This window comes from Diplotaxodon limnothrissa, linkage group LG1 (genome assembly GCF_057381915.1).
Source record: "Diplotaxodon limnothrissa isolate DT_005_m linkage group LG1, D_limnothrissa_male_GT1.1, whole genome shotgun sequence".
In the NCBI taxonomy this organism is placed as follows: domain Eukaryota; kingdom Metazoa; phylum Chordata; class Actinopteri; order Cichliformes; family Cichlidae; genus Diplotaxodon; species Diplotaxodon limnothrissa.
Genome location: NC_140596.1, coordinates 21426913 through 21453586, shown reverse-complemented (window position 1 = coordinate 21453586; position 26674 = coordinate 21426913). Strand labels below are relative to the sequence as shown.

General features: G+C 38.6%; 1 protein-coding gene across 1 annotated transcript in view; it reads right to left on the bottom strand.

Moving 5' to 3' along the window:
* The window catches only part of sbf2 (SET binding factor 2), a 108928-nt gene that overhangs the window by 76397 nt on the left and 5857 nt on the right, over nucleotides 1-26674 (bottom strand). Inside the window, exon 2 of the mRNA XM_085378896.1 lies at nucleotides 13233-13318. Coding sequence (XP_085235022.1) covers nucleotides 13233-13318 — 86 coding nt within the window. The remainder of the gene's footprint in view (nucleotides 1-13232; nucleotides 13319-26674) is intronic.

The window sequence follows — 26674 nt, the reverse complement described above, 5'->3', positions numbered from 1 at the left end:
CAAGTTCAGCACAGGGAGTTCAGATTATTATAGGAATATTTTGCTGGAAAATCATGTTTGAAAAGCACAACGCTGAGACTGATTTCAGAAGCTGGGTCTGTACACCTGCACTCCTGAGAGTGATAGAGAGATATTTCAAAGATAAATATTTAAGGCACGTAAGTAGAATTCACAAGTGAGGGGAAGTAAGGGACTCTGCAGTTATAAGCTATGTCGCCAGCCACTGGTGTAGTCATCATCAAGTAGTCATTCACATATTTACTAGCAACTTTCATTCACATGTAACCACGTAGGGGAATGTTTGGAGCAAGCATGTGGGTGGTTCAGGATAGCCGTGGTATCCCAAAACTGGCACCATTTCACAGCTATTGTTTTTGCGTAGGTCCCAGTGGCACGTGAGATTGTTATTAACCATCATCACTTTCATGTATTGTTTGCTCGGAAGGAGGCTTTCCATGTTATTCTCAAACTTGAAGTCGATTAGGAAATAACATTTCTGTTAAGTGGACAAGTCAAAAAGCTCTGCCTGTATTTTATCTAGAAGTATGTGAGCTCTCCTGTGTACCGTGGCTCGATTTCATCCTGTGTATTCCCATTTCCTGGTTAGCTCATATCATGGAAAGTCCTGCCTGCTTGACAACTCCAGCTTTGTTTCCTGATGTGTTTAGCTTCACTGGCACATAAAGCATTGATTACTCATCTGTGGATCTTCCTGATGTACACATGGTCCCATTTTCCCACTAGCTGGAAGGGCTTCCTGCTATTTGGAATGCACTGTTTAGTTTCTCTCTCATAGCTTTACAAACATCAGAAGACTGACGTGCAGCGCGACATGTCACACATGAGCCAATCCATAAGGTGATATAATTAGGTTTCATTCTTTCATAAGTCAGTTATTTGGCAATTAGCCTAAATCGGACTAACAAGGCCTGCTGATTATGAACAATGCAGTAAAGCTTTGTCATGTTTTGCTTATCCAACCAACAGAGAGGTTAGATAAATGACCCCTCATAGCTGAAAGGGTGAGTCTTCTCTCAAGTGAACTGAACTTGACCTAAGCCCAGATGCTAGGAGGTTTAACAAAACAGCTTTGGTGTTCTGGTTAGATATGAGACAAAAAGCTTCAGTTATGTTTGGCTAAAATCTTAAACTTTAAGACACTTGATGGATTAAAAGAGATTTTTAAGGCATTAAAGCAGAGTACGCTTCTTTCATTTGTGCTTATTATATTGCCTAACCTGTAGAGCTGGACGTACATATATGACATAGATGTCACTGGGTGCTATTTAATAGATCATTTTTATTTTATATACTATATTCCCATAGTTAGAATATTGAATATTCTTGAACAATGCTAAACAAGTAATCATGTTTTTGTGTTTTTAATCGACTATATTTTATCAGTACAAAACATTCTAGGGCTCTCGTTCTAATCGCTGTGTGTGCACTCACGTTACCCTTCCTGTGAAGCGTCTTTACTTTTATCTTGGCTCCTAGATGGGTGGAGACGATATGCAACATAACACTGGACAATCAGGGCCTTTATCGCCTCTCTGAGGAAGAAAAAAATGGCATGCAACTCTTCTCAATAACAGTTTCTATCGAAACACTTTGTGGCAGATCTCTGAACCTCAATACGCTGCACTACAACTGCAGCTTAGTGCAGGTAAACGAGTCACTTACTTCCCATAAGGGTCGAAACTGCTGCTTCTTAGAGGGAGTAAAGTTCACCCAGCATACCACTGTTATCATGCTGTACTCCTTTTGTTAAATTCTTTTTCTTCTTACAAATAAATATTCAGTCTCTTTATCATATCATATTATATCAAGGTCAGATTTTTCTTAGCCATATTGCCAAGCTCTATGAGGTGAGTAGAACTAGCAATACGGTTAATATTGCTCTTATATATTTCAGCCACACATAACAGTCAAAAGAAAACAACGAGTACGGGAGGAGTTTGCTTCAAAAATAAATTCCAGATTTAATCTACGAAGGTGGTTGCTATTGTATAGTCATTGTAAAGATCATCTATATGATTCTGCCAGTTGAAAAACACTTCCATTGAGGGTTTTTTTTTCCATTTTCATTGCTTAAGTCCTTTGCAGGACAAGAGCAAGATGACGAGAAAACAAATATTTACAGTGAACATTTTAACCTTAAACATAAGACTTAAAGACTCTGTTTGTTTGTGTGTTGGGTGATGTTGTAGCAGTACTTTCACCAGGAGGGTGTTTAAAAGAAGCCTAAAACTTTTTAAAGTCCCAAATTGAAGTGGAGAAAAGTCTACCAGCAACTAAAACGAAACGGTGGCAGATATCTTAACAACTCTACTGGATCAGCAGAGAAAATATTTTTTTTCAGGTTTTTTGTCTTTTTGTTATAACAACAAATAACTTAAACACAGTTTAAGTTACGACTTTCTGTTTTTTTGTGCAGTGGACTAAATTTGAGTTTCACTATGATTTCAAGGAACATTTTTACTTAAGGGGGGGCGCAGCCCAGGTCTTGCTGCAGTCAGGTCCAAGACTTCGTCTTCCTGAGAATATCTCTAATTAAAACCACATTTTAAATTTCAGTTAGAATTTCACCATTTGTACTCTGGCCCAGTGGACATAAACTATCCACACATGACACTTGCAGTTCACATTTTTCTAATAACTTGAGCATCTTTTCTGGAAGTGAAGCCTTGTTTCTCATTACAGCAGGGATTTGGAGGAAAAGCAAGAGTTCAACAAGTTAAAGTTCTAGACAAGAGACATGACACATGTGAGTCTGGTCAAGTCAGGTCACATTCCTTTAAAGGAAGATGGGCCCTGAAGTTTAATGTTTGAACAACAACAAGCAGAGAAACAAAAAAAAAAAAATCCCAAAAATCTCTGTTGTAAGATCATTTGCTGTTACAATACATGTACTTCTCTGCATTTGATGCAGGTACTCTGTGTGTTTGCATTTACTGTATATGCCACAGGAAAAAAATGCAGCCTTTTCAACAACAGAACACAGAGTACAGTAACCTTTCTCCAACTTATCCTAGTGTCTCTCTGTTATCAGCCAGCCTTGGATTAGCCTACTGTAGGAGCACATGTGATTTAGTGTTGTTTGGATGCAGGACAGAAATTGCAATGCCTCCAAGAGCACCATATGCACTACAATCCCTACAACTTGTAAACTGAAACAAGGAATTTCCAAAAACACAAGAAAAAAAAAGTTCATAAAATAGCAGTTATACTTCTTAGAACTCAGTATCGGAAGTTAGACCTTGTCTCAGTATCGAAGCATAGCCAATGCAAAACCACAGCTTGGATAGACAAACTGATTTCTAAAATGCTTAGAAATCACAGGTGTAGCTAGAGAGAAAAAAAGGGAAAGTCAATTGGAGTTTTTAAGGTAGGCTGTCACCGATTTAGTTTTGTTGCTAGTAAACCTGTCTTGATTTCAATCTTAGACTTTCAGAAGTATAACACCCTTCAACAAAAATAATTGAGGTATGAAGTTAATATAACACTATGTCTTGTGTTTAACACAGCAGATGATCAGAACTGACTAACTGATAATGTTTGCTCCTCAGCCCCCACATCATTAGCTGCTACAGCGCATGCTACCTTACTTAACGGATGCCTTATGTGCTAATTACAAATAGCTAAACAGCTAATGTTAAAGTATGTACTGGACAGGGAAGTTTATGATAACTGGGCTTGACTTCATAAAATTCCTCATAAAGACTGGGGTGTTGGTCTGTAAGATGCTTTGCCAAGTTTGCTGTGCTACTGTTTATGTGTTCAGCTGCTAGTGAGGAGAGAGGCTGATTGTTAGCTACAGGCTTTTGAATTCAATACTGTTACAAATGAGTAAAGGAGTATCTAATCCGATCCGTGACTTTTTAGTATCAATTAGTAACAAAGTATCTTTTTTTTGACAACCATCCGTGGTACATATACTGCTTAAAATGCCTATGGAATTAAGTATTTTCAGAGGTATGGTATTAGTATCACTAACCTGCAAAAAATTACTAAGTAACAAAGTAATGTGTCGTTGGGACAAATGTTAACCAAACCACAGGCTTGTAAAGGGGAAAAAAGGTTAAAAGGTTAAAACTGTATTTGCTGCAATAACTCCACATGCCAACATTTGACAAAGTCATTTATATCATAGTTACTTGATTTATTCATTCCTACTTTTTAGCCTAGATGTGCTGCATATGCTGCATATCCTGTCGACAGAATTTTCAAGGACTGTTCTGAAGAATGAATTTAGGTTTACCACTGACCACTATATTGGGTCAGTGGGATAAGAAAGTTCAACTTTGGGCAAACAGCAGAGACGTAGAGCTGTGGATAAATGAGGAAGACTAACACTTCACCTCAGCGTGACAGACCGACCCTCGTGTCAATCAAGAAAACATCCAATTTTAGTTTTAAGGACCACGAAAATGCATACCAGAGATGACTCAGGCTAGTGTGAGACCATAATGTCGTCTGAATATTTATTGTAATGCTACATCTTCAGGCACTTTCATGCTGGCTTGACTGATTGGGACACTGTAGGCGCCATTTGTGTACGTGTCTTTCATTTACCAATTTAAGGAAATTATTGCTGTGGAAAGTATTAGTACGATGCAATTAAAGCCAAGATTAAATTAATTGTGGAAAATGGGAAGAAAAAAAAAAAAGCCCCCTGAGGTCACGATAATTATTTCAATCAGTCAGAAACCTAAAAACAATAAAAATGCACACTGAAGCACATACCAGGGCTGGGACACGCAAATATTTTTATTATTTAATAAATTATTTTAAGGAATAAGCAATTGTTACATCTGCTGACAATCATTTCTCATTAACTGACTAATTATTTCAGCACTGAATTATATAGCACTAAAACTTCACTTTGGCCTTTTGCATAAAATGCAGAGCCCCAACCGGAGCGCACTGTGGTGAGCCCTGTGCCTAGCACATGATCAAAGGACACTGATTTGAGGCTACATCTACTGAGGAGATGCTTTGTTTTCCTACCGGGAATTACAGAGGAGACAGCAGGAATGAGTCTGTTGACAGAACATTGTCCGCAGGCTACATGTAATAGACTCACCCTCATGTTCAACACTGAACTTTGTGGTGCTTAGGAATGTGTTTGACCTCTCAGGCATAGTTGTTAAGATACTTCAACTCACCCAACACGCATAAACACATGGAAAGCCAAGTCGAGCATAAACACAAAGACCTATCCGTTTCTATTGCACAGTGTGTTGTGTATGTAACTCTCAGGGGATGATAATGTCACTTGAGTTAAAGTATTATATAAGAGATTTTTTATGGGCCTCTAAATAATTTTATTTAACCAAACTAATACTAGGTGGTCAAGTCAGAGATCAGCCAAAAATGAGAGGATTTTTTTTTTTTTTAAAAAGAAGAAGAAGAAAAAAGACAAAGTGTGTAAATAAAGTGACGGGTCACCACTCATTGCAAGAACAGGTTTAGTGACCCCTGTGAAACTCTGTTGAAGGGATTCTTCTGAAAGATATTGGTGTTTTGATGCTGCAGTACTCCAAAATCCAAAATTAGGTGCTAATCTGGTCACTTTGGAGGCCATGGCATGTGCTAGAACAGCGGTCCCCAACCCCTGGGCCTCAGACCGGTACCGGTCCGTGAGTCGTTTGGTACCGGGCCGCGAGAGTTGGGGCTCAGGTGTGAAATGTATGGTTTTCAGGGTTTTTATCGTTTTTCAGCGTTATTTTGTCATCGTTTTTATAGTTAACTCGGTTTTCCTGGGTCTTTTCATGTGTGTTATGAATAAATCTTCTTTTTTTCGGTACCGGTACTAGTTTTATTTTGTTGTATTTATCCGCGACACCTTAAAGGCCGGTCCGTGAAAATATTGTCGGGCATAAACTGGTCCGTGGCATACACTGTGGATGGTGGGACTACCCTTCCTTAAGAGACCAGTCGCATCAGCCTAAAAAATGCGTAATTGAAATGAGGTAATCACTCAGTCCGTTTTTTTAATGGCAGCAACCCTTCCTACTTGACTGGTCTTGATTTTGTATTCTATTTGATTGGATTTTGTCGTGTACACAAAACATAATGATTAGTACATGCAGGATTGTGCAAAGGTCTTGAGCCACCCCTGATTTCTTTATATACTGCTAGGAAAATGCAAGTGATCTATTCAAACATCCGAGAGCAAAAATGGAAATAAAAACAAACAAAACTGAAAGTCAATATTTGCCGTGACTTCTTTTAATCTATGACACAGCTTGAATTCTTTTAAGCAAGCTTTTTTTGGCATTTTTCAAAGTAGTCTTCAGGAATAGTTCTCTGGGTGTCTTGAAGGACATCTAAAACTCTTCTTTGGATGTTAGCTGCTGTGTGTTTGGGATAATTACTATGCTAAAAAAATAAAGCAGTTGCTAATCAGACCCTTTCCTCATGGTATCACATGGTGGATCCAAATCTTACATTACTTTACTGCAGTTCTACCTACGCTGCAACTCTGCAAGTCCATCAGTTGTGACAAGATTAGGGCTCAAATTGTGATCATAAATATTTTGTACTTGTAAATCAGACTGCGTAGCTGTGAACTGAGTTTTATAACCTTGTAAATCAAAATATCTCAAAATGTTATGTTTGTGCGTCCACAGATGAGAGTTTCTGTGTAAAAAAGATTTGTGTTCGTGAAAAATATTTACACAAGTTACAATTTTTTTGTTAGGTCTGTTTACAGATACAAAGGAAAAAACTATGTGTAAAACTTTGTGCTCAGGATCCCTCACTTGTGTGCGAATTTCAACTTGCAAGTACAAATTTTGACCAGATTTTTTTTCCTTTCAGCTGATTGGTCAATGTCCACATGTGCTGCTCTCACCGCTAACTAGAGCAAAGCTCCCCAGCAGCACTGGCTGAAATGCAGTTGCAAACCATGACAGAGCCTCCACCATGTTTTATAGATAGCTGCAGACACTCACTGTGTTATCTTTGGCATTTTTATAGATTAAATAAAATACATGGGAAATAAACGATGTGTTGTTACACTTTATTACTAGCAGGGATAGAACTGGTTCTTTGCTAAGCTGCCTGTTATGTGTAGACTGGTTTATGCACTGAGTTAGGTGCCTTTTTTATGCTTGACTGACCTTCATAAGCCTGGAAACCTGTTGCTCAAGAAAACTTTGAAACAAATTACCAGAACGTCTGTGTCGTTAGAAGCAAAATAATAACATGTCCTCTCTCTTTTTATGTCTGTCACCTTACATCAAGATCTTTTTAATCACTAGAATCTTGAATTTTTTTCTTGCCATGAACGTCATCTTACTTAGCAACAGATTTATTTATTTTTTGCAGCCAGTAATGACATAATAATTTTTTTAAACATGTGCATAATTAATAACTCATGACTGATATTTCAATTACAGTGAGCAGCCTGTATTCGTAAATGTTCAAAAGAGAAATAAAGGTTGTCTGAGTGGGATCATTATAATCGGTTTTAACAGACTTGATTTCTTTTATGTACCATTTGTACAACAAACAACAACAACAACAACAGAGAGAAACCTTTTCATCATAAACTGGCGCAGGTAGAAGACATGAAGGTTTTTAAGGTGAAATATGCAGGCATAAATTACAACTTTAACCAGCATTTTGCACTTTAACCAGCAAAAGCAAGCTTGGACAAGCTTTTGTGTGTCTTGTTCACAAATAGATAGATCAGATCAAACAGCTTTAAGTCCATGTGGTTGTCTTACAGTGTAGACTTTACAAGTACTATTAATAGAGCCCATAAAACAGGAAAGGAAAGAGTGTGTCGGAAGCAGAAGACTTTTTGAGAGGGAACAACAGAGGAAGAATAAAAAAAACTTAATTTGATACCAATATGGTGTCAACAACTGTGAGCAGCTTATGGCCCTTAACATGCACTGAGATTTAAAGGGTGCTTGCAATTAGACAAGCAAACTCAGTAGTTCAAAAATAATACCAGACGGTCTTAATTTTCGCCAAAGTAATACTCTGACAGTACTGCTGCCCACCAGGACTAGTGCTGGGTAATGCTTTAACATCTTGAATATGACCGGTAACTACTTTAGTTTATGAACGAATAAATATTTAGTTAAACTAAGTATTTCTGGCACTGACCAGCAAGGGCTGCAACTATTAAACATAAAGTTAATTGGTAACACATTTCCCTACCTATTACTGTAGGACCAGGCTTTTTTTTTTTTTTTTTTTTTTTAATTTTTTAAATTGGCAATGAATAGGTCTTTTCCCTATTTGGCTTAAATAAGCCATCGTCTGTAAAAGCATGTCTAAAGCCACAAGAAGACCAATTGGATAACTGAATATGTTGATGGGCTAGCTGCGTGCAAGTAAATTACTCTAGAAATATGAAAATAAGCAGCCTTAGACTTATTACAGCTCACCACATTCATTTTGAACAGAATAAGCAAAAAATCAATAATCACATGGCGAGCCACGTTTAGCCTTCTGCATCATCATTGGATTCAGGTTAACCTTTGCATCGCTGTGTCAGTCATATTTACAAAATTCTGCTTAGCTAGCTTCTGTCACCTGACGACTCAGTGAGGACCTTCACAGAAAAAGTTAACGAAAACCAAACATAAATTTGTTTCTACCAACAGTAATGGGGGGGAAAAAATTTTTTTTTTTTAAATCAACCTATAAGGAAAAATTGTTACTTCTGTTTATTTGCTAATGACCCAGATAGCAATTATCATTGCTGAAATTTGGTAAAATACATAATTAAAACATTTTTTTTTGATTGCGAAAACTCCTAGGGGGTCCTAAAGTTGCACTACCTTCAAAGTTAGCTAATTTACAGTATAGCATGAGGCTGTGCCCCAATTCTGAAAAGCGAGGTGATGGAAATGTACTAGGTGCACTGACCTCCATCTACAGACCTGGCTCATCCATACCAGATGAGTTCTTGGGCTGGTTCCTATCATCATCACTTGCCTGCAAAGATTAGAAACACATTTTTCCGAGCGCAAGTTGTAAACGCTTTTTCTTGGTGCATTCCTCATCTGTGGTTATTTAGTCTGCTGGGGGCCTGTTGTGACCGCAAAATGCTTTTCGTGCTCAGCTTCATCCACTGATGTGCTCCTTAGTGTTTGTAAAAAGCAATTTTCTTTTTCATGGAGTGGAGAAAATCTGCAAATAATAATGGTTTACATACCAGCTCAAAACAGGGCCAAAATGCAAATTGCTGAGTGGGTCTGTTAAACACTATGGTGTATCTTCATTAAAGCTTCAAAGTTGGAATTTCAGTCATTTGGCCCCTGACCAAAGTTTGTCACACACAACATAGTAGGAAAGTTAATTTCTGGAACAACCCCCTCTTTCCTGTCCTTGCTTACCCCTCTGGGTGCTTTTTTTGTTTGTTTCTAATCAAGAAGATTTGAAAGACTTGAACATATGAATCCTATTCAACATGTTATTCAACAGTCCAAACTAAACTTGCAAATACTGTCATATCTTCGAAGTACAAAATGTGATTTTTGCAAAAAAAAATAAAAAAATACGTCACTGAAAAAAAACTTTTTTCAGTGCCTTTAGTGAGAAACATCATCCCTATGCTTTCTTTGCAAACTGGGGATTGCAGTATGTCTTAATTTGAGTCCAGGCTGACACATAATGAAGAAGCATTGGTGGGGATCACTCCGGAAAGATAAAAATTCACACACCCACACAAGCCCAAAAAGAATGCTATGCAGGTCCTCAATGACATCTGGAACCACTAAACTAATAGATTCAGCTAAACGTGTTTCAGTGTTGCTATATTTAAACTAGAGGAATCTTTGACAGGATACTTGAGGGATGATGCAGAGAAAACAGAGCCACCTTGGTTTCTTTTTCTCAGACACACTTAGAGTAAACTAGGGTTTGAACTCAAGAAAAAAAAACAACTCGCCAGTCTAGAGACATTCTCTTCATTTCATTTCTTGAACTACGCCAGTCACCGATGCGGTTTGTCGGCTTTGAGGAGCATTGTGCTTTGCTGCATGACACACGGTTGCTCGTATCTAAATAATGACTCCCAATGAGACATTCCTGTCGGCCACCAGCAGACTCAGTTAGTTACACAGGAAGACGCCGGCATGCCATTCAAACCGCCCACTCACAATATGTCCATTTGTGGCGGAATAACAGCCTCACTTGTCCTCATCTGCCTTATAAATACCGCTGCGTAAACAAAAGTCGGAATAATAGCGTCTCTTTGACCGTGACAGAGATCCTAAAGATTTCAGCTGCAGCCATAATACCTTACAGCCATCGTTTAATCAATGATTTAAAGATAAACAAACCTTTTTTTGTAAATCATCTAAAAGACGGAGACAGAACTGTAATGTTAAACTTTTAAATCTTCAAATATTATATGAAAAGTATAAATTATGAACTCCACTCCACAAACTACTCTATCATAGTGAAAAACTTACCTCATCTAAACATGACTTTTTGTGGAATGCCAAATGTTTGCATAAACTAAGTTTATCTTGGCGTAGATATCTGACCCACATTATGCAACTTGTATGCGGTGAAGTTACAGAAGGGTCACAATTTAAAGGAAAAAACAAAACAAAAAACAACAGAGTGTCTTAGCAAGGTGTCGAGTGACCAACCCTGACAGCAGTTTTAATGGATCTTGGCACAGAGTATCTCCCTGAAACACTTCTGGATGGCTGAATACCATTCTTCCACGAAATATTCACTTTATTTGTTGTTTTGATGATGGCGATGGGGTGGAGAAAGCTGCCTAACAGATGTGGTCTAAAATCTTCCATAACTGTTCAAGAGGGCTGAGATCTGGTGGCAGCAAAAGGCCGTAGCATGAGTCACAAGATAGGAAAAATACATGCAGATCCACGCCAAAAAGCGAGGCAGGTGACGGGCTGAAATATGTATGAAACACACTGACAAGAGCAGAGCAGTTTTATATATTTATTGCATTTGGTAAGGTGTAACGTTTGGCGTCCACCTGCTCTCCATCAGAGGACAATCAGGAAAAAGTTGGTCTGATGAAGAGCATGTGTGCTCCAAACTTTACACCCTACCAAAATGCAATAAAAAGATAAAACCTGAGTTTTGCATGTGATCACAGAATGAGTCAAATATTGTAAAACCATGCAGCGACCTCTCTGGCCCCACTGATGTGTTCATCCTGGCAATGATCACTTTCATGACAAGATAACATAAAGTATTGATTTACAGTGATCTTTCCCTTATAAGGCAAGGGTCTCGAACCTGTGGCTCAGTGTGACTTTGACTCCAAAAAAAAAAAAATCGCTTGACCTGCAGCTGAACTTCAGTCAAAATTAAGCTGAAACTGGTCAATTTTTGAAAGTTTCACTATTATTTAAAGTTTTGAAGCTATATATTTTATTGATTATCAAAGGAGGCTACTTTTCATTTGACTGATGCCCAGAAACAAAGAAGTCTCAAAGTGGGTGGCATAGCTTTATTCTCAAAGTACCCCAAACAGGCTGGTAGTTAGGATTAACAGTTTTAGTATTTTCAGTACTATACTTTCTATAAAACCTACTTCTTTATTATTATTGTTATTATTTTAAAACACATGGATCAACAATATTATACATGAGCTAAAACTTAATATTGTTTTGCAGAAAAAGAAGAAATCTGGCAAAGCTGTGCAACCGTTTGGTTGTTACATTCAAGTCAAGCATTGAGGAGAGCAGGCACTGCCTCGGTGAAGTGAGAAAAAAAATGAAACAATGTACAGATGAGCAGGACAGCATCATGTGCAAGTACTGCGTTTGGATGCAAAGTCCTTTTGCTGTTTTCCCTCCCTGCTGGTTGCCTGAACCATTTAGCTTAGTCATTAAAAGCTTATCTGCAGTAGCTAATATAAATGAACAAAACAGATATAACGCAGGCGCTCATGTCCTGTGCAGTAAGATACTGTTAACTGCTAATGTTACCCCAGAGATTGACAGTTTTCCCAGTGCTGAGAAGCAAATATTTGTTCATCCATTTTATTGTCCATATAAGGAAAACAGACCCCCAGTCACAGACCCCTTAGTCACCCTGCAGAAGAAAAAAGGAGGGGAACATGCTAGTATCTATTCCCTTAACATGACTTAACAGGAAGCTGGAGAGAGAATCAGAAATGGAGACCAGATAGCAGGGTGGGCAAAATGTGAAAAGGAGACGAAAGGGGTTACCCAATTAGTGACTGTGAAAAGGGTTTAAACAAACTGGAGTAAACAATTTAGCTGAAACAGGAAATGCCAATATCTGATACACAAGCTCCAAAAGGGCAAGAGAAAATTCCCTGGGGTGTCATCTGTCATCTGACGCTGAAAATACTTCAGATTTCTTTTTTTCCCTGTGACAAATGTTTCTTATGATGCAGCGCTTTCCACAAAACACATTTCCTACCATTGAACCAGGAAGCATGTAGTGTTATTCAACAAGGTCCACCGTTAAACACGAAGTGGGGTCAGCACTGCACGGCACAATCGTCAGTCACAATGACGATGGAAATATTTAGATGCCAGTCAATCAGAATTAACTCTATCAAACAAAACAAAGCAAAACAAGTGTACACTAAAGGTGAAATATCACAGTTCTCTTAATGAGACGTGCTGTGGAGGTAGTGGTAAAAGAGGCCAAAGGAAGGGTCAAATTTCTAGATTTTCCCCCCTCGTTACTCATAAAAGCTCAGTTTATCTAAAATACTGCGGTGAAAATGCCTTTTTGTTGCGAAAGGTCGGAGGAGAATCGCCAGACTGCTTTTATGCTGACAGCATGGCAACAGTAACTCAAACACTTGCTACAACCAAAGTATGCAGAAGAGAATCTCTGAATGTACAACACATCAAACCACAATGAACCAGACGGCTTGTAGTAGTGGAAGAACAGGGAACTGAGGCTACGATTTCAAAGGGCTCAACAGAAAAGGACAATTAAAAAAAAAAAAGGGGGAAAATCTTGTCTGGTTTGGCGAGTCGATATTTCTGCTGTGACATTAAGACGGTAGGGTTAGCATTTGGTGTAAACAACATGAAAACATGAATCCATCCTGCCTTGTATCAATGATGATAGAATTTCTGAGCCATGTTTTCACCCCCTTGTTGCATCTATGCTACAAAGAATTAAGGCTAAATAGCAGGTGAGTGTAAATTGGCACTAAATAATCACAACTTTTAGAAACCTTGAGCCCATTTTGAGTCGTTGTGAGTGCAGAAGTGTCATGTATCATGACTTGCCATTTCCACCCCCTGAGGAAAAGCTGTTCCCTCCCAGTCCTTTTTGGGAAATCGCTGAATTATCTTTCCACATCCCTCTCCTGAACCTGCAGGTAAAAGCAAAGACAAAGACTGGTCAGTCATTACAGAACACTTTTAGCGCATTAACATAGATTAAACAGGCGCCTCTGTCAGTGCGCCCCAGGGCAGCTGTGGCTACAATGTAGCTTGCCATCACCAGTGTGTGAATGGGTGAATGACTGAATGTAGTGTAAAGCACTTTGGGGTCCTTAGAGACTAGAAAAGCGCTATACAAATGCAGGCCATTTACCATTTACCATGAACAGAAAAAAGTCATTACTGTATACGTATTTATGTATATAAGTCAACCAATTCAGCAACATGTTGATATGTAATATAACAATACCTCAATTTAAAGATTTCTCTTTATCAACAAATAACAAATGAAAGTCAGCATGAAAGGATGTAACGTGTAAAAAGGCCATTACTTGGTTTCTCCTTTATCTGGAAAAAAAACCCAAATCATCTGATGATTTCTAAGAAAAGTCACAACAGCCAGGAAGTGAGAAAGTGCTGAGCATTAATAACAAGAATTATTTTTACCTGTAAAAGGGAACTGAAAAAAAAAATCGTACTGAAAAAAAATAGAAAATACATTTGTTAAAAGAAATTTAACATATTATGCGTGAAAGTCAAATAGGTTGAAAGGATGAGGATAAATGTATCAGAGAACTGGGGAGCAATTCATGCCAAACAAAACCGAGTTTGATCAAATCAACCCCTTCAGGAGCTGGAACTGTTGTCTGTTTTTCAGTATTTCCTCTTTTTTTTTTTTTTTTTTTTTTTTTTTTGAGACAAGTCAGCAAATGTGGCTAAAATCACAACAGTACCAGTAAATTCTTTAAGTTTATTTCTGGATAACAGTTAATAATAATTAAAAAAAAACAACAAAAAACAAAACAAAAACTACCTTATTAAATAAACATATTTAACCCCATGGAGAAAAATCTCCTCGGTTCCTTCAATTTATCTGCTTTAACTGAAGATACGCTTCAAATAAATTGAGTCGGTGTGAGACGGTGTGCTAAAAGAATCGAATCATGGTTGATGAATACCACCTATCTTTTTGTGAATGATCTTCCAGCATCGCTGCAGTATTATCACCAAAACCAATTCAATAACTCTGAAATGCATTCTTGCAAAGTTGGTGAAAAACTCGTTGTGGATAGAATAATGAAAAAAGTCCTGATGAGACTGAGTAAGGCAAGATGTTTAAGGAGGAATGCGTGTGTGAGAGAGACATGAAAATTACAACATTAACACAAAGCAGGCCTGTTTCAGTGATAGCGTATGGACAAGCAAATACTAAGACAACACTGAGCTTATGGTGTGTGTGAGAATACTTTAAGTTATTTATCAGTAAACTTCTACACGCTTTTATAGAGACTAAAAGCATTACAAACGAACTTTGTAAGCTTTTTAATTTCATCTTTTAACATCTTATTTTTGCCGTTTTGAGTTAATAAATGCTGGGTTAGCTCACTCGAATTCCCAGTTACGATCAGTAAATTACCACCCTAGGTGGTAATTTTGTCACTGAAGATGTCCAGTGAGGACAGTCTCCACTTAAATTCATATTATAAAAACCCACTGCTCCAAGCTAAAGTCCATAATTAATCTTAAATGCATATTACTGTGAAGTGAATACATGAAATTACTGAATGATCTGAAACATGTTGCCTCTGAAATAAACCCTGCCATTCACTTTTGTTATTTCCCTAAAGAAATTGTTGATGTTGGCAGGAAAGCATATATACATATGCAGTACAATGTAATGTACAATTCGATGTCATCCACACTTAGAGTACATAGTGGTGACAGAGAGCTGGATACCGATCTATAGCAGTTGTAGTGAACTTCCCATTAGTGAGGTTGACCATCTAGAGCTTTACCGCTGAAATAACTCCCTCACCGATTTCCCCCAGGACCCCATATGGCCGGGTCTTGCAAAACCCCAAAACCAAAATTAGATGCAATAATTCACTTATGCAAAAACAATATGTATGTAGGACTTGATATATGACTGCAGCATTCTTGTTTAGCAATGTTGAAGGCTAATAAAAAAAAGCAGCTTTTATCTAATTAGGGAAAAATTCCCCCCACTTAACATGCCAAAAACTGTTTCACAACATGCATTTTGTCACAATGTATTGCCTGACCCCATGACTTCATCTTCACGTTATTTTAAACTCTTAGTCACTCTCTGACAGTTAGGACACCCTTTCTATTCATCGGCCAAGAGAAAATTGCCTTTTATCAGGAGAGTCAGAATCAGAATCAGAATCAGAAACTTTATTGTCATTGTCATGAGAACAACGAAATTAAGAATGGTCCCCGATCATTGCATCATCCCTAGCAATATCAAAATATAAATAAAACAATAAAATTCAATAATACTAATAAGATATAACAGTAAAACATTCACATACATTCCCACACACATGCTTCAGACCGTGCATAGATTAACACAAGAGTGGCGTGATGGACATTTTTTTGTAGTATTCAGATGTGTTATTGCAGTACGAAAGAAACAGACAGAAATTGAATACATGTGTCTCGTTTTTTGGAATCCTTTTAACTAAACTGTATAAATAGCCCTACAGAGGTTTTTTTGTTTATGCAATCAATAAAAAATGTTGTTTTTGCTGTCACATATGGCGCTGAACATTTTTTGTAGAATCTCGATAATTAAAACACACTTTGAAAATATTTTTGAATTTACTACATGGAAAAATTTAAAAACAAAAAAAATTCCACATGCCACAATCAAAAGCATGATGTAAGTATTGGCTAGCACTAAAATCATATAAAACAGTTACAATGGTTAGGGAAATCAAAACCAAACCATGTGCCTTTTAAACATAATTTATAACCTGCAACTTTAATTTCAGACAGTAAAAAAGAAAAAAAAAAAACCTCAAGAAGCCACACAAGGACATTTCTGGATGGATTTGAGGATATTCCATCTTCGGATGTGTGAGGACACTGCACAGCATCGTATGGTAAATACAATCTGTCAGTGCTGTTAGGAAGAGCGCCAAACCATAAGCAGCACCTGTCAAGCTCAGCATAGGAATAAACAGGGAGGTTCTTCGAAAGTCTGCGTTTGTATGTGTACCTGTGCTGCAGCTAGGCTAGCAGCTCACGACAGCCTATCAAATATGGGTGTAACACTATGCATACTCCTCATGAAATGCACTCACGCCCTTTCAGAGACAATTACTGTCAGAGATCTATTTATGTCTCCATACTTGCTCTCCTGGGACAAGCTCCACTTGGAACGTTTCGACGCACCAGCTGCTGTCCGTCAGCGATAGCATGCTAGCCTTGATTCCTGCCAGTTTTATGGCGTGCCGAGTGTCAACTGACCTTGTTGCACGACCAGAATCTGTAACTGTCCTGCATACTCGGCACAGATTAACCAATCGGCCACCATTTGGAGTTCAAAAGTCAGATATCAGAGACTGTAAGTGAAAGATGGGCAAAGCTTGTGGAGATGAGAAATTATGTCTGTGAGCTCAGTGTGCACTTTTCTGATGAGTTTATGGTCTTTATCCTTATTTTATGTCTTTCTGAATACAATGTGATGTTCGTTTTTTTAAAATTGTTTTATTTATTTATTTATTTTAATAATGTTGGTCCCATCAGAGTCAGTTTGCATCACTATACAAATACATTTTGATGTGCAACAATTTCCATTTCTTTTCAAGGTTTTCCAGCCCCCCCCCCCCCCCAGAAAAACCCAAAAAAACCCCCAAAAAATGCTGTGACTCAGCAAGCTATTCAACAGACTGCTTATGAAGCCCCTGTGTCACAGTTTGGCAATAGGTCATATGCCAAGGGAAGCAGAATTGCTTGAACAAACAGGGAAAAAAAAACCCCACTGCAATACATTATCGGAATGACATGAGATCCTACAGCTGCAGCATTCATGCACCAAGCGCCTCAAGCCTGCTGTCAGCAACGCCATGAAATGTAGACCGCTGCAAAGGACAGTAGGGCTGGGCCATATTATACCGTTCACGGTAATACCGGTATAATGTTAGGCAACGATAGGAAAATGAAATATCGCGATAGAATGGGAGTAAAACGCGCATGCGCAGTGCCTTTGTTTTCATACGCACATGGCCGATTGTTGAGTGAAACAGATGAACCAGAATTGGTTTGTAAAAATGGTGCAACTTCAGTGATGTGGAACTGGTTTGGTGTTTGTCTGTCAGATACACGACAAAGCACATTTTTTTGCAGAACATGCAAGCGGCCGTCGTTATTGTCGTATTTGTCGGACTAAGATGCTCTTAAATCTGGGAGTAATCTGGGTCCTAAACTCCGTATGCTTCAGGTCAAACAACACTGCAGCATCACTTAGAGTTAAAAACTGTCTAAATTCTTTCATCTTTAATAAAACGATCAGCATTGCTGCTTTACCAGGTGTAACTATAAAGTTTAACTTCCAGGCATCCATGAAAACAAAAGTTATTACATTTAACGGAGTTAGAAGTTAGCAGGAAGCTAGCGGAAGTTAGCTCGCTAGTTTCGCTAGTTACCTAAGCATGATATTGCATGTTCTGACTGAGAGATTTCTGAAAAAAATCAAACGTACAGCTCTGCTATCACTTCCAACATAAATGAAGACAGGAAACTAAACAGCAGTGACGTTTGTAGGGTTACTGAAGTTGGGCTAGCTGGTATATAATGACGTGCTACGTGATCGCTAGCGACACAGCTATGTTAGCATAACATAAACAGTGAAGCTGGAGGACGAACACTAACACTTTTCCACTTATAAAAGTTAACGTGAAGGTTCTTCATGGTTAGAGACAAATGCAATCGCATGGCAGGATGCTGTAAACGGACCAAACTTCAGTCAGGAGAACAACTGAGATAATCCATCCACAATACGAGGTTAGTCATTAATATACTGCAACAACATGGGAATAGAGCAGCTGCCAGAGAATTCAACATTAATGAATCAATGGTACAGAAGTGGAGGAAGCAAGAAGAATGAGTTTAATAAAGTTTGATTTATCTGACTGCTTTGTTTCGCTTAATGTGCCTTATAATCCCGTGCACCTTATGGTCCGAAAAATGCGTACTGCACACTGCAGTTTAATGTTGCAAAGCACCTCTTTTTAACTTCAGTGGATATTATACATGGTTATGCTCAGGATATGTCAGCCCATTTCTACTGGAAATGCCTTTTGGTTAAACTTTCAGCAAGGAATTTGCATTTGCACTGTTACATTTTTATAAAGCTTTAATGTACATAAAAACCAGCTTCTTGTTTAAGTGAAAATAAATGGAAGGTTGTCTTTTTGCGCTAGTAATGTTGTGGAGTTGTATTTTGTCTCGCATCAATTATATCGTCGGTTATATCGTTATCGCAAATTTTCAAATATATATCGTGATAAATATTTTTGGCCATATCGCCCTGCTCTAAAGGACAGCAACTAATTTATCATGCTGAAGCACTTTGGCCTTAATGGGACTGATGGCCTGGATTCGGAATTGTATGCAGAGTATTGCGCAAAGGTTTTAGGCACTTGAGATGTTTAGATTAATTCAGAAACATGCAGGGAGAGTCAAAAATTATCTTCAGCCACAACAAGTTGAAGGAGACCTGCAACACAGACGGTATGGGGTGGGGGCTGTGGGGGGTAAGCCTTAATCTAACATCACACAAGCTATGTACAAAAGGAGGCAGAAGACAGTGAGACTGCCTAAGTCAATGGTGCTGTTTGAGTTGACTGGAACCACTTAGGGAATGGATTTAACCTCACACTCAGGTAACGTCCTGCTATCTATCTACCAGCTGCTGTTGCATGAGAGCGAGAGAGAGACAGCCACAGACATGTTTATTTCCTACTTAATGCATTAAGAGAAAGTAAAACGTGCTCTGCGAGCTGAAGAGCCTCATTCACATACAGCGATCAACAACTTAGTTTGCGTCTCATGTGCTCTGCAACACGCTCTCCCCTCACACGCGCTCAGATTAATACCAGAATACGACAGAGCAGTGCAGGAAATAGCTAGCCCCTGCATGAACTCATTTACATTAAGCATTCATTTTTTAAAAATCAATCAAACAGACAGAAACTCCCTCGGTCTGCTTTTTCTCATTTTGAAATGCTGAATGTATCAAATTCCCACATGCATTCATTCAAAAAGACTGCAAAGGTGTGAAATACAAACTATTGCCTTGACTGGCAAGTTGTACAGGCTATCACTCTGGTCATCATTGGCCCTGAAGTTCATTGGCAAAAACCCTAGGACCCACCTGCGAAGTTCTTTAAAAACACTGTGCATGCGTAGCAAGGAAAGCTGTGTACCACTGATACCAAGTCAGAGAGTTAAGTGACAAAAATAATTTGCGTCATTAACTTAGAAAGCATTGATGTTTTCCATTTACAGGCTAAAAACAAAGAGAAGCCTGATGTTGTTTACACAGAAAAGCATGTGCAGATATATCATGGCTTGTGCTGGTAGAACACCAGTCTGCCTGACTGTTACATCTTCAGGTTTTTACAGCTCCTCTAATTGAAATCACATGCTTCGAGTCCTCCAGGTTCTAATTTTCAACCGCAGATGAAAATAAATGACAGAATTCCTCGCATTCCACGAGGCTGCACTCTCGTATTAAAACAAGCCGTGCTTTCAAATATGGCCCCCCTGATAACTATAAAGAACCCCATTGGAGAGGATAATAGAACCCAGGCCTGAATGCGAACATGCTAATTTGAACATCCGCTGGCACGACACGAGGGGAGGATACAGTCCAAAATCAACGCATGTTTATTTATTTATTTTACAGTTTTTTGGCATGTACTAAATATGCCCAAGCCTTTCCAGCTCAATAAAGCACAACCTCCGTGTGGTATGGCCCAACAAGAGGGCTGGAAAAAAAACAAACAGAAAAAACAAAACGTGAAATAAACGATACATACAAATAATAATTTTTAAATGTCTTTGGGGACTAACTTACTAGGAACATTAAATATTGGTGAAACAGCCTTTACTAAGTGTTTAATAAGGAGATATGTACATTCCAGAAAAAACATTAAAAGCATAGATCTCGTAAACTGACACTTCGACGCCAGCAAACTCTTATCAAGGGTTTGTGGCACACGGTAACAGCTTATAAAAAAACAAAAATATTCCAAGTGTCCAGGAGAAAGGGGGAAAAAAACGTGGCTGTTCCTGTTTGTTGTCTTCCTAAAATCCTTTATGTTTAGCTTTAAACTGACTCCTTTCTTTGTAGTTTGTAGCTAATTTGAAAAAGCCCAGTGATTTGTTTGACAAGCGTAAAAAAAGGATCATCATTTGGTCAAATCTAATCGGCCACTTAAGCAATCCTTACGCCTTGATTATAGTCCACTTTGGACACAAATGGCTGGAGACTCAATGGCTGAGTAGTCATTCCTTTTACACTTCTTTGAAGTCTCCTTCAAGTCCACCGCCTGGGGGCGCATGCTCAGTTGGTGCATTGGAATATATATTCTCCCCGGACGAGTCCACGCAGTCACACAACAGGCTAGCACATCTGAACCAGGCAATTTTTTTGCCCCGAGGACCAAAGTGGATACTAGCAGACACGGAAAGTATAATCTCGCCTTTAAACTAAACTCTAGATTTGCTAGAGTCAGTGCGGTCAGTGGTCACTGACACAATTGCAACAGGTATTTTGTTTGTAAATGCAGAAACTCGAGAAATCTGTGGAAATATTTAGAAAACAGTCATCACACTCAGATGGCGAAATGATCACTTTTCGACTGCCTAGTTTGAAGCGCCCCTGTCAATGACCCGGAGTGTTATGTAAGCAGCCTGAAGCTCATGCACGATAATATTTTATGTAAAATATGATCATTGTTTAAAACGTTGCTTAAAACTGACTATAAATGTAAATAGTTGCAATGCAAATCACAAAGGGCAAAAGATTCAAGTCGCTATCTCAGAGGAGATGTAAGAGGTGGCACGGAAGTGCTGTAACACCGTGGCAATCCCCATCGCTTTGTGGGCAGCTCAAGAAATACAATATTTTGGATTTGATATTGGATCTGACTCTACATTGGGTATTGATTAAATCTATGGGCGATTTTACTGAACAGAAAACTGTGACAGGACGAATGAAAAAATGCTTTAACTGTTCTATTATTAACTTGAATACATTTCTCACAGTTCACTAAATTATTTTTATAGGGATTATTAAATTCTATAGCCATTCTGCAGAGTTTCATGCAGTCTTTCTCCACACACACACACACAGAAATATGTGACTTAGATCGAATGAACCTAATAATTTATTACTCAGTTGCGTGATTTAGCACAGTCCCAACAACAAGTGAAAAAAAAAAAGTTGTTAGTCTTTCTTGATTAGAGCAGATGTTTCTCCTCTTAAAAAGAAAAAAAAAAACTCAATTTATCTTTCTGATTTATCTTCCTGCTGTTACTGTTGATAAAATACAGCCAGATGCTCATTTTACCATGTATGGAAAAGGCCACCAGTGGACTCTGCCAGTTTACGTAACATGCACGTCACCGTCTAACCTCATTTTGGCCCAGGCACTTACACAGGTGGACCATTCTGGAACGGGTTCACAGGTATGGCTAATTCACTTTCTGTCACTTTACTATCACTACCCGAATATAAGGAGAAATTCCATGCATAAACCTAAAAACGTGATTTACTTTAAGCTATTACAGTGAATATATAATCATCGTTTAAGCACAAACATTCTGCTGGATCTGCTCCATCCATAAGAGTTTAGGTTGACAATATAGTCTCCAGATGTGAGGAAATATGGCTATGGTAGCAATCTTCTTTATTCAAACAGTCACAGTGTGGGGAGCAGCTCCCATTGTCTGAATAGCAACACAGTCGACGATGCTCAGTCACAGTTAACCTGAAGATAAACTTGTTTTAAAATCCTCAGCTACTATAGAGGTCTCCTGTATGAAAACATTTGCATGCAAATTCTGTAAAAGGCCAAATCTTTCCTGTAACATCATCATCGTAGTACACGGAGGCCCAGATTGACCTCAAAGTTGACCACGATCAGGAAACTAACTTGTTCTGGATGTCCTGTGTTCAAGATAGGCAAAGAAGTGAGCTTTGGTTTTATTTGCATGGTGAAAGGGTACCACAGATTAGACAACTGTTGATGTCATAATTAGCTGAGATCAACAGCTAACTCAGGAAGCTTAGTACAAACATGCAAAAAGATAAATTCCCTTTAGGTCATGCCCAGGTCAAAAGCCAGGAGAGGAGCTTTAGACAATTACAGTCAGTGCAAAAGAAAGTTTTCACAAGAATCTGTGAATTCCTGTGAAAAACTAACCTAGCGGCCAAGTGCTGCTAATCAAATGCACTTAATTGACTGGTCATTAGCAAGTGTGACTATAAAAGCAGAAGTTTTGGCAGTTTTCAGGTGTGGAGTATTCAGTTGTGTGTTAACACAATACCACAATCTTCCCAGGAGTCCCAGTAAATTCATCCCAAGGTCAGACCGTGCAGTGCTAACCCGAGAGCTACAGCCTCCACAGACGTCAGTTAGCATGTTAAATGACAGTTCATGACAGTACAATTAGAAACAGACCGAATAATTACGGAGATTAGAGAGACCTTCTCTCTAAAAAAGAACAACACAGCTTACGTTTGCAAAGTTGCACCTGAACAAACCGCAAGACTTTTGGAACAATGTCCTGGACTGACGAGACCAAAGTAGATATGCCCGGCCATAATGCACGGCACCATGTCTGGTTTAAACCAAACATGTCAGCACACACAGTTCGTACCAACTGTCAAGCACAGTGATGGAGGCATGATGATTTGGGCTCGTTTCCAACCACAAACACCTCTGTATACCAAAGTACTCTAGATTCACGTGAGAGCATCTGTGTGACAGTTAAAGCATGGCCCAAACTAGGTCATGTAGCAGGACAATGATCCCAAACACAGCATCAAAGAATGGCTGAAAATAAAAGGATCAAGGTGTTTCAATGATCCAGTCAAAAAACCAGACCTCAACCTTGCTGAAATGCTGTGTTAGCACCTTAAGAGAGTTAGGCATAGGCCACTTCAGTGAGAGAGAGCTTGATAAAGTAATACAGAAAATCTTCTAAAGGTGATTCAAGATGGTGAATCACGTGGAGCACTTGAGTTTCTTACAGGACCTGCATAGACCCTTTGAAAGCTTTTCACATGACAGCAACTTCCTCAAATGTGGATTACAGTTTTGTCCGCCTCCTCTCTGCTCACAGCTTGAAAGCTTTGTTTTCCATCTCAAAGAATAATTTAAACCAGTTTCGATATTCCACAGACAAGTGGTCCCCAGTGGGTTTCTACAAACTACATAAACATTTAAATATACTAATCAGTCAAATTCTCACCAGTTCCACTTTCACTCAGCTCATGAAAACTAAAAGCTGTGCTGCTCTCTTATATTAATGTCTTACTCATGATTCGGGCGGTGCATGTGGAGGCAGTTCCATCCAAAGAATTACTCCCTTTTCTAGCTTTCATCAAACAATTAGGTGCAATTTCTTTTACAGCCTTCGGTTACATGTGTTGATATAATTCTTGAGACTAGTTTGTTTATAACAATGGCAATACATACACACTGAGTTTATTTGGGATCAATACTGTACCCATTCCAATGTTTTACAGTATTTTGTGTGGATCGAGCTGTATCCTACCAACCCATTTCATCTGTCTCAATATATTTATCCTTAAAATGTCACAGTGAAAATGGTTCCTGCCATGAACTTCACTGTAATTTGCATAACCACAAAAATCACAATGCTCTAATTGTTTAACACCTTTCAACACACTGTGACTGGGGCAACAGGAGCCAGTGGAGTTTCCCTACATATCAGTTTTAAACTTCAACGGAGAGGAAGGAACTCCCCCATTGTGGTCAGGGTTCTTTCCACCACAAAGTTTAATTCCAAACGAGGCGCTGCCAAATGTGGAGCCCAAAAGAAAACAATCAATGGAGGCAGCGAATCCAAGAGTAAAAGCAGAAGTGAGTCAATTCCACATCTGCCATCTTACTCAGTGCAAGAGCCATAAACTCAAAACTTTGTTAACAGACAGTCTCTCTTGGTGATGAAAAATGCAAGGACTGGTAATCAGGGTGCAGGAGAGCCTAATTTTTCTGCTTACATAGGGACCTAAAAGGATTTCAGGATTACAGGAGCAGTGTCACAAATGTTAAAGTTGAAACAAATATTTATTTTTATCAAGTAACTAATTATACACTGGAACAGCAGATATTAAAAAAGATGGATATTAAAGGTGTAACCTGTAATTAACTTTTCTAAATAAAATAAAATAAAAATAAACACTTGAATCGTTATAAATCTTCTCAACGACTGGCTGTTTTGTGTTCCCCTCATTAAGATAGATGACAAAAATAAAGAACTGTGAAGTGCAGATTAATGTTGAGACGATTTATATTCTCCTGTCCTTGGTAACCATTATTATCTTGTCACTAAACTAGAAGAAAAATGGAGAAAGTCACTGCAAGCCCATTTTGAAATTTATTATTCACAAACCTCAAACTTTCAGCAAATTTTTATAAAACAACAACAACAACAAAACAAACAAAAACAAAGGAAAAAAAAAAAGAGTTTTCCAGAAACACAGAGCCAGCCACCATTTTCAATGTGTTTGTTACCACTAACAACAAAACAGACCACATAACTTACAAAGAAAAACGACACATGGCAGCACTTTATAATCCACATACATCATGAAATTAGCATCCCTGAACATCAGTGGAGCTTACTAATCTAACATCACCTACACAGGAATAAATGCCTTCCAGATAAAGCTATGTCAATATTGCAACAAAGTTTGTAATAAAGGCCTAGTGTGTCTTCGTCCCAAACTGTTATGCACCCATAGCTCAGTTCAGTCCTTCCTGTGCACATTCACTGTCATAAATGAATTCTCAGTACTGTGCAAAAGCTTTAAGGCATCCTTCATTTCTTTATATTCTGCAAAGAAAATAAGAAAAAGGCGCAGTAATCATAACAGTTCATATTTAGTATCACCACCTTTATACTCCAGATCTGGCCCTTTAGTTGACCCATCTAATGTTCCTCACACACAAATCATCACAGTGGAAGCCATTCATAACAAAGGGAAAAGGGGAAAAAGGCTGGGGTATGTAATTACACAAGAACTGGGCTGAAAATCAGATTAGAGCAGACACATTTGAAATTCTTAGTCCAAATTTGCATTTGTCACGCTATAAGATCATCAAGTTGCACAGAGAAGGTCAGGAGAGAGGTACAACAGTGAGCCTCTACAGCCTTCTGTAAAACACAGTGGAGGCTCTGTCATCTGAATTTCAGCCATTGATCTGGGGGGGGAGGGGGTCCTGTCAAAATTGATTGAATTATGAATACAGAAAAATGCCATGAAGATCTCGAACCAGCATACTATTCCATCTGGAAGCATCTGATTGGCAGGGGCTTATTTTGTAGCATGAAAATAATCCCAAACAACAGCGCCACTGCATTAAAAGCATACATGAATAACGGACAGTGGAATAGCATCAGTCTCCCCAGAGCCCAGACCTATGTAATGTAATGTAATATGTAATGTAATGTAATGTGTGCGTGTTAGTCCCCGTAGGGAAATAGTTCCTCTGCATTTAACCCATTCACCCAGTGAAGCAGTGGGCAGCCACCAATGCAGCGCCCGGGGAGCAGCGTGTAGGGACGGTACCTTGCTCAGGGGTACCTCAGGGTAGCCGTTCAGTGGAGTTGAACCACCGACCTTCCGATCATGGGGCCACCACTCTACCTACTGAGCTATCCCTGCCTGTGACCTCAACCCATTTCCATGTATGATTATGCAAAAAGAAACAAAGGATAGCTCAAGACATAGCACAGTAATATAAATGTAAAAGCATTGTTTTTTTGTGATAATATGCACTTAATGATAAAATGAACAGCCCATGTCAATCAGCCCCACTGAACAAACTGCCTGCGTCATTTTTTCCAAACCTAATTTGTTTTATTATCAAATTCCTGGTAAGAAAGTTTTTGTTCCAAATAGAAAAAGCTCCAGGAAAAGTTCTATATTTCATGCAGTCTCTAACAAGCTCCTTAATTACGCAGGCATAAACAGAAGACAAGAAGGAACCACAAAGCTACAGATGTATGACTGCATGTCAAATAGTGCTCGAACTTGAAAAAGGATGTGATTCTGTAGATGAAACTACAACCCTACGTGGTGCCGATCAACACAAGCAAAACAAGAAATGGTCTAATGGCAAAGTTAAGCGAAAGTTTAGGAAGACAGCCATTAAGATAAACCTGAGAAGCAGCAATATATGCTGTTTATAAAGCATTTCCAACCTGATCGAATAACT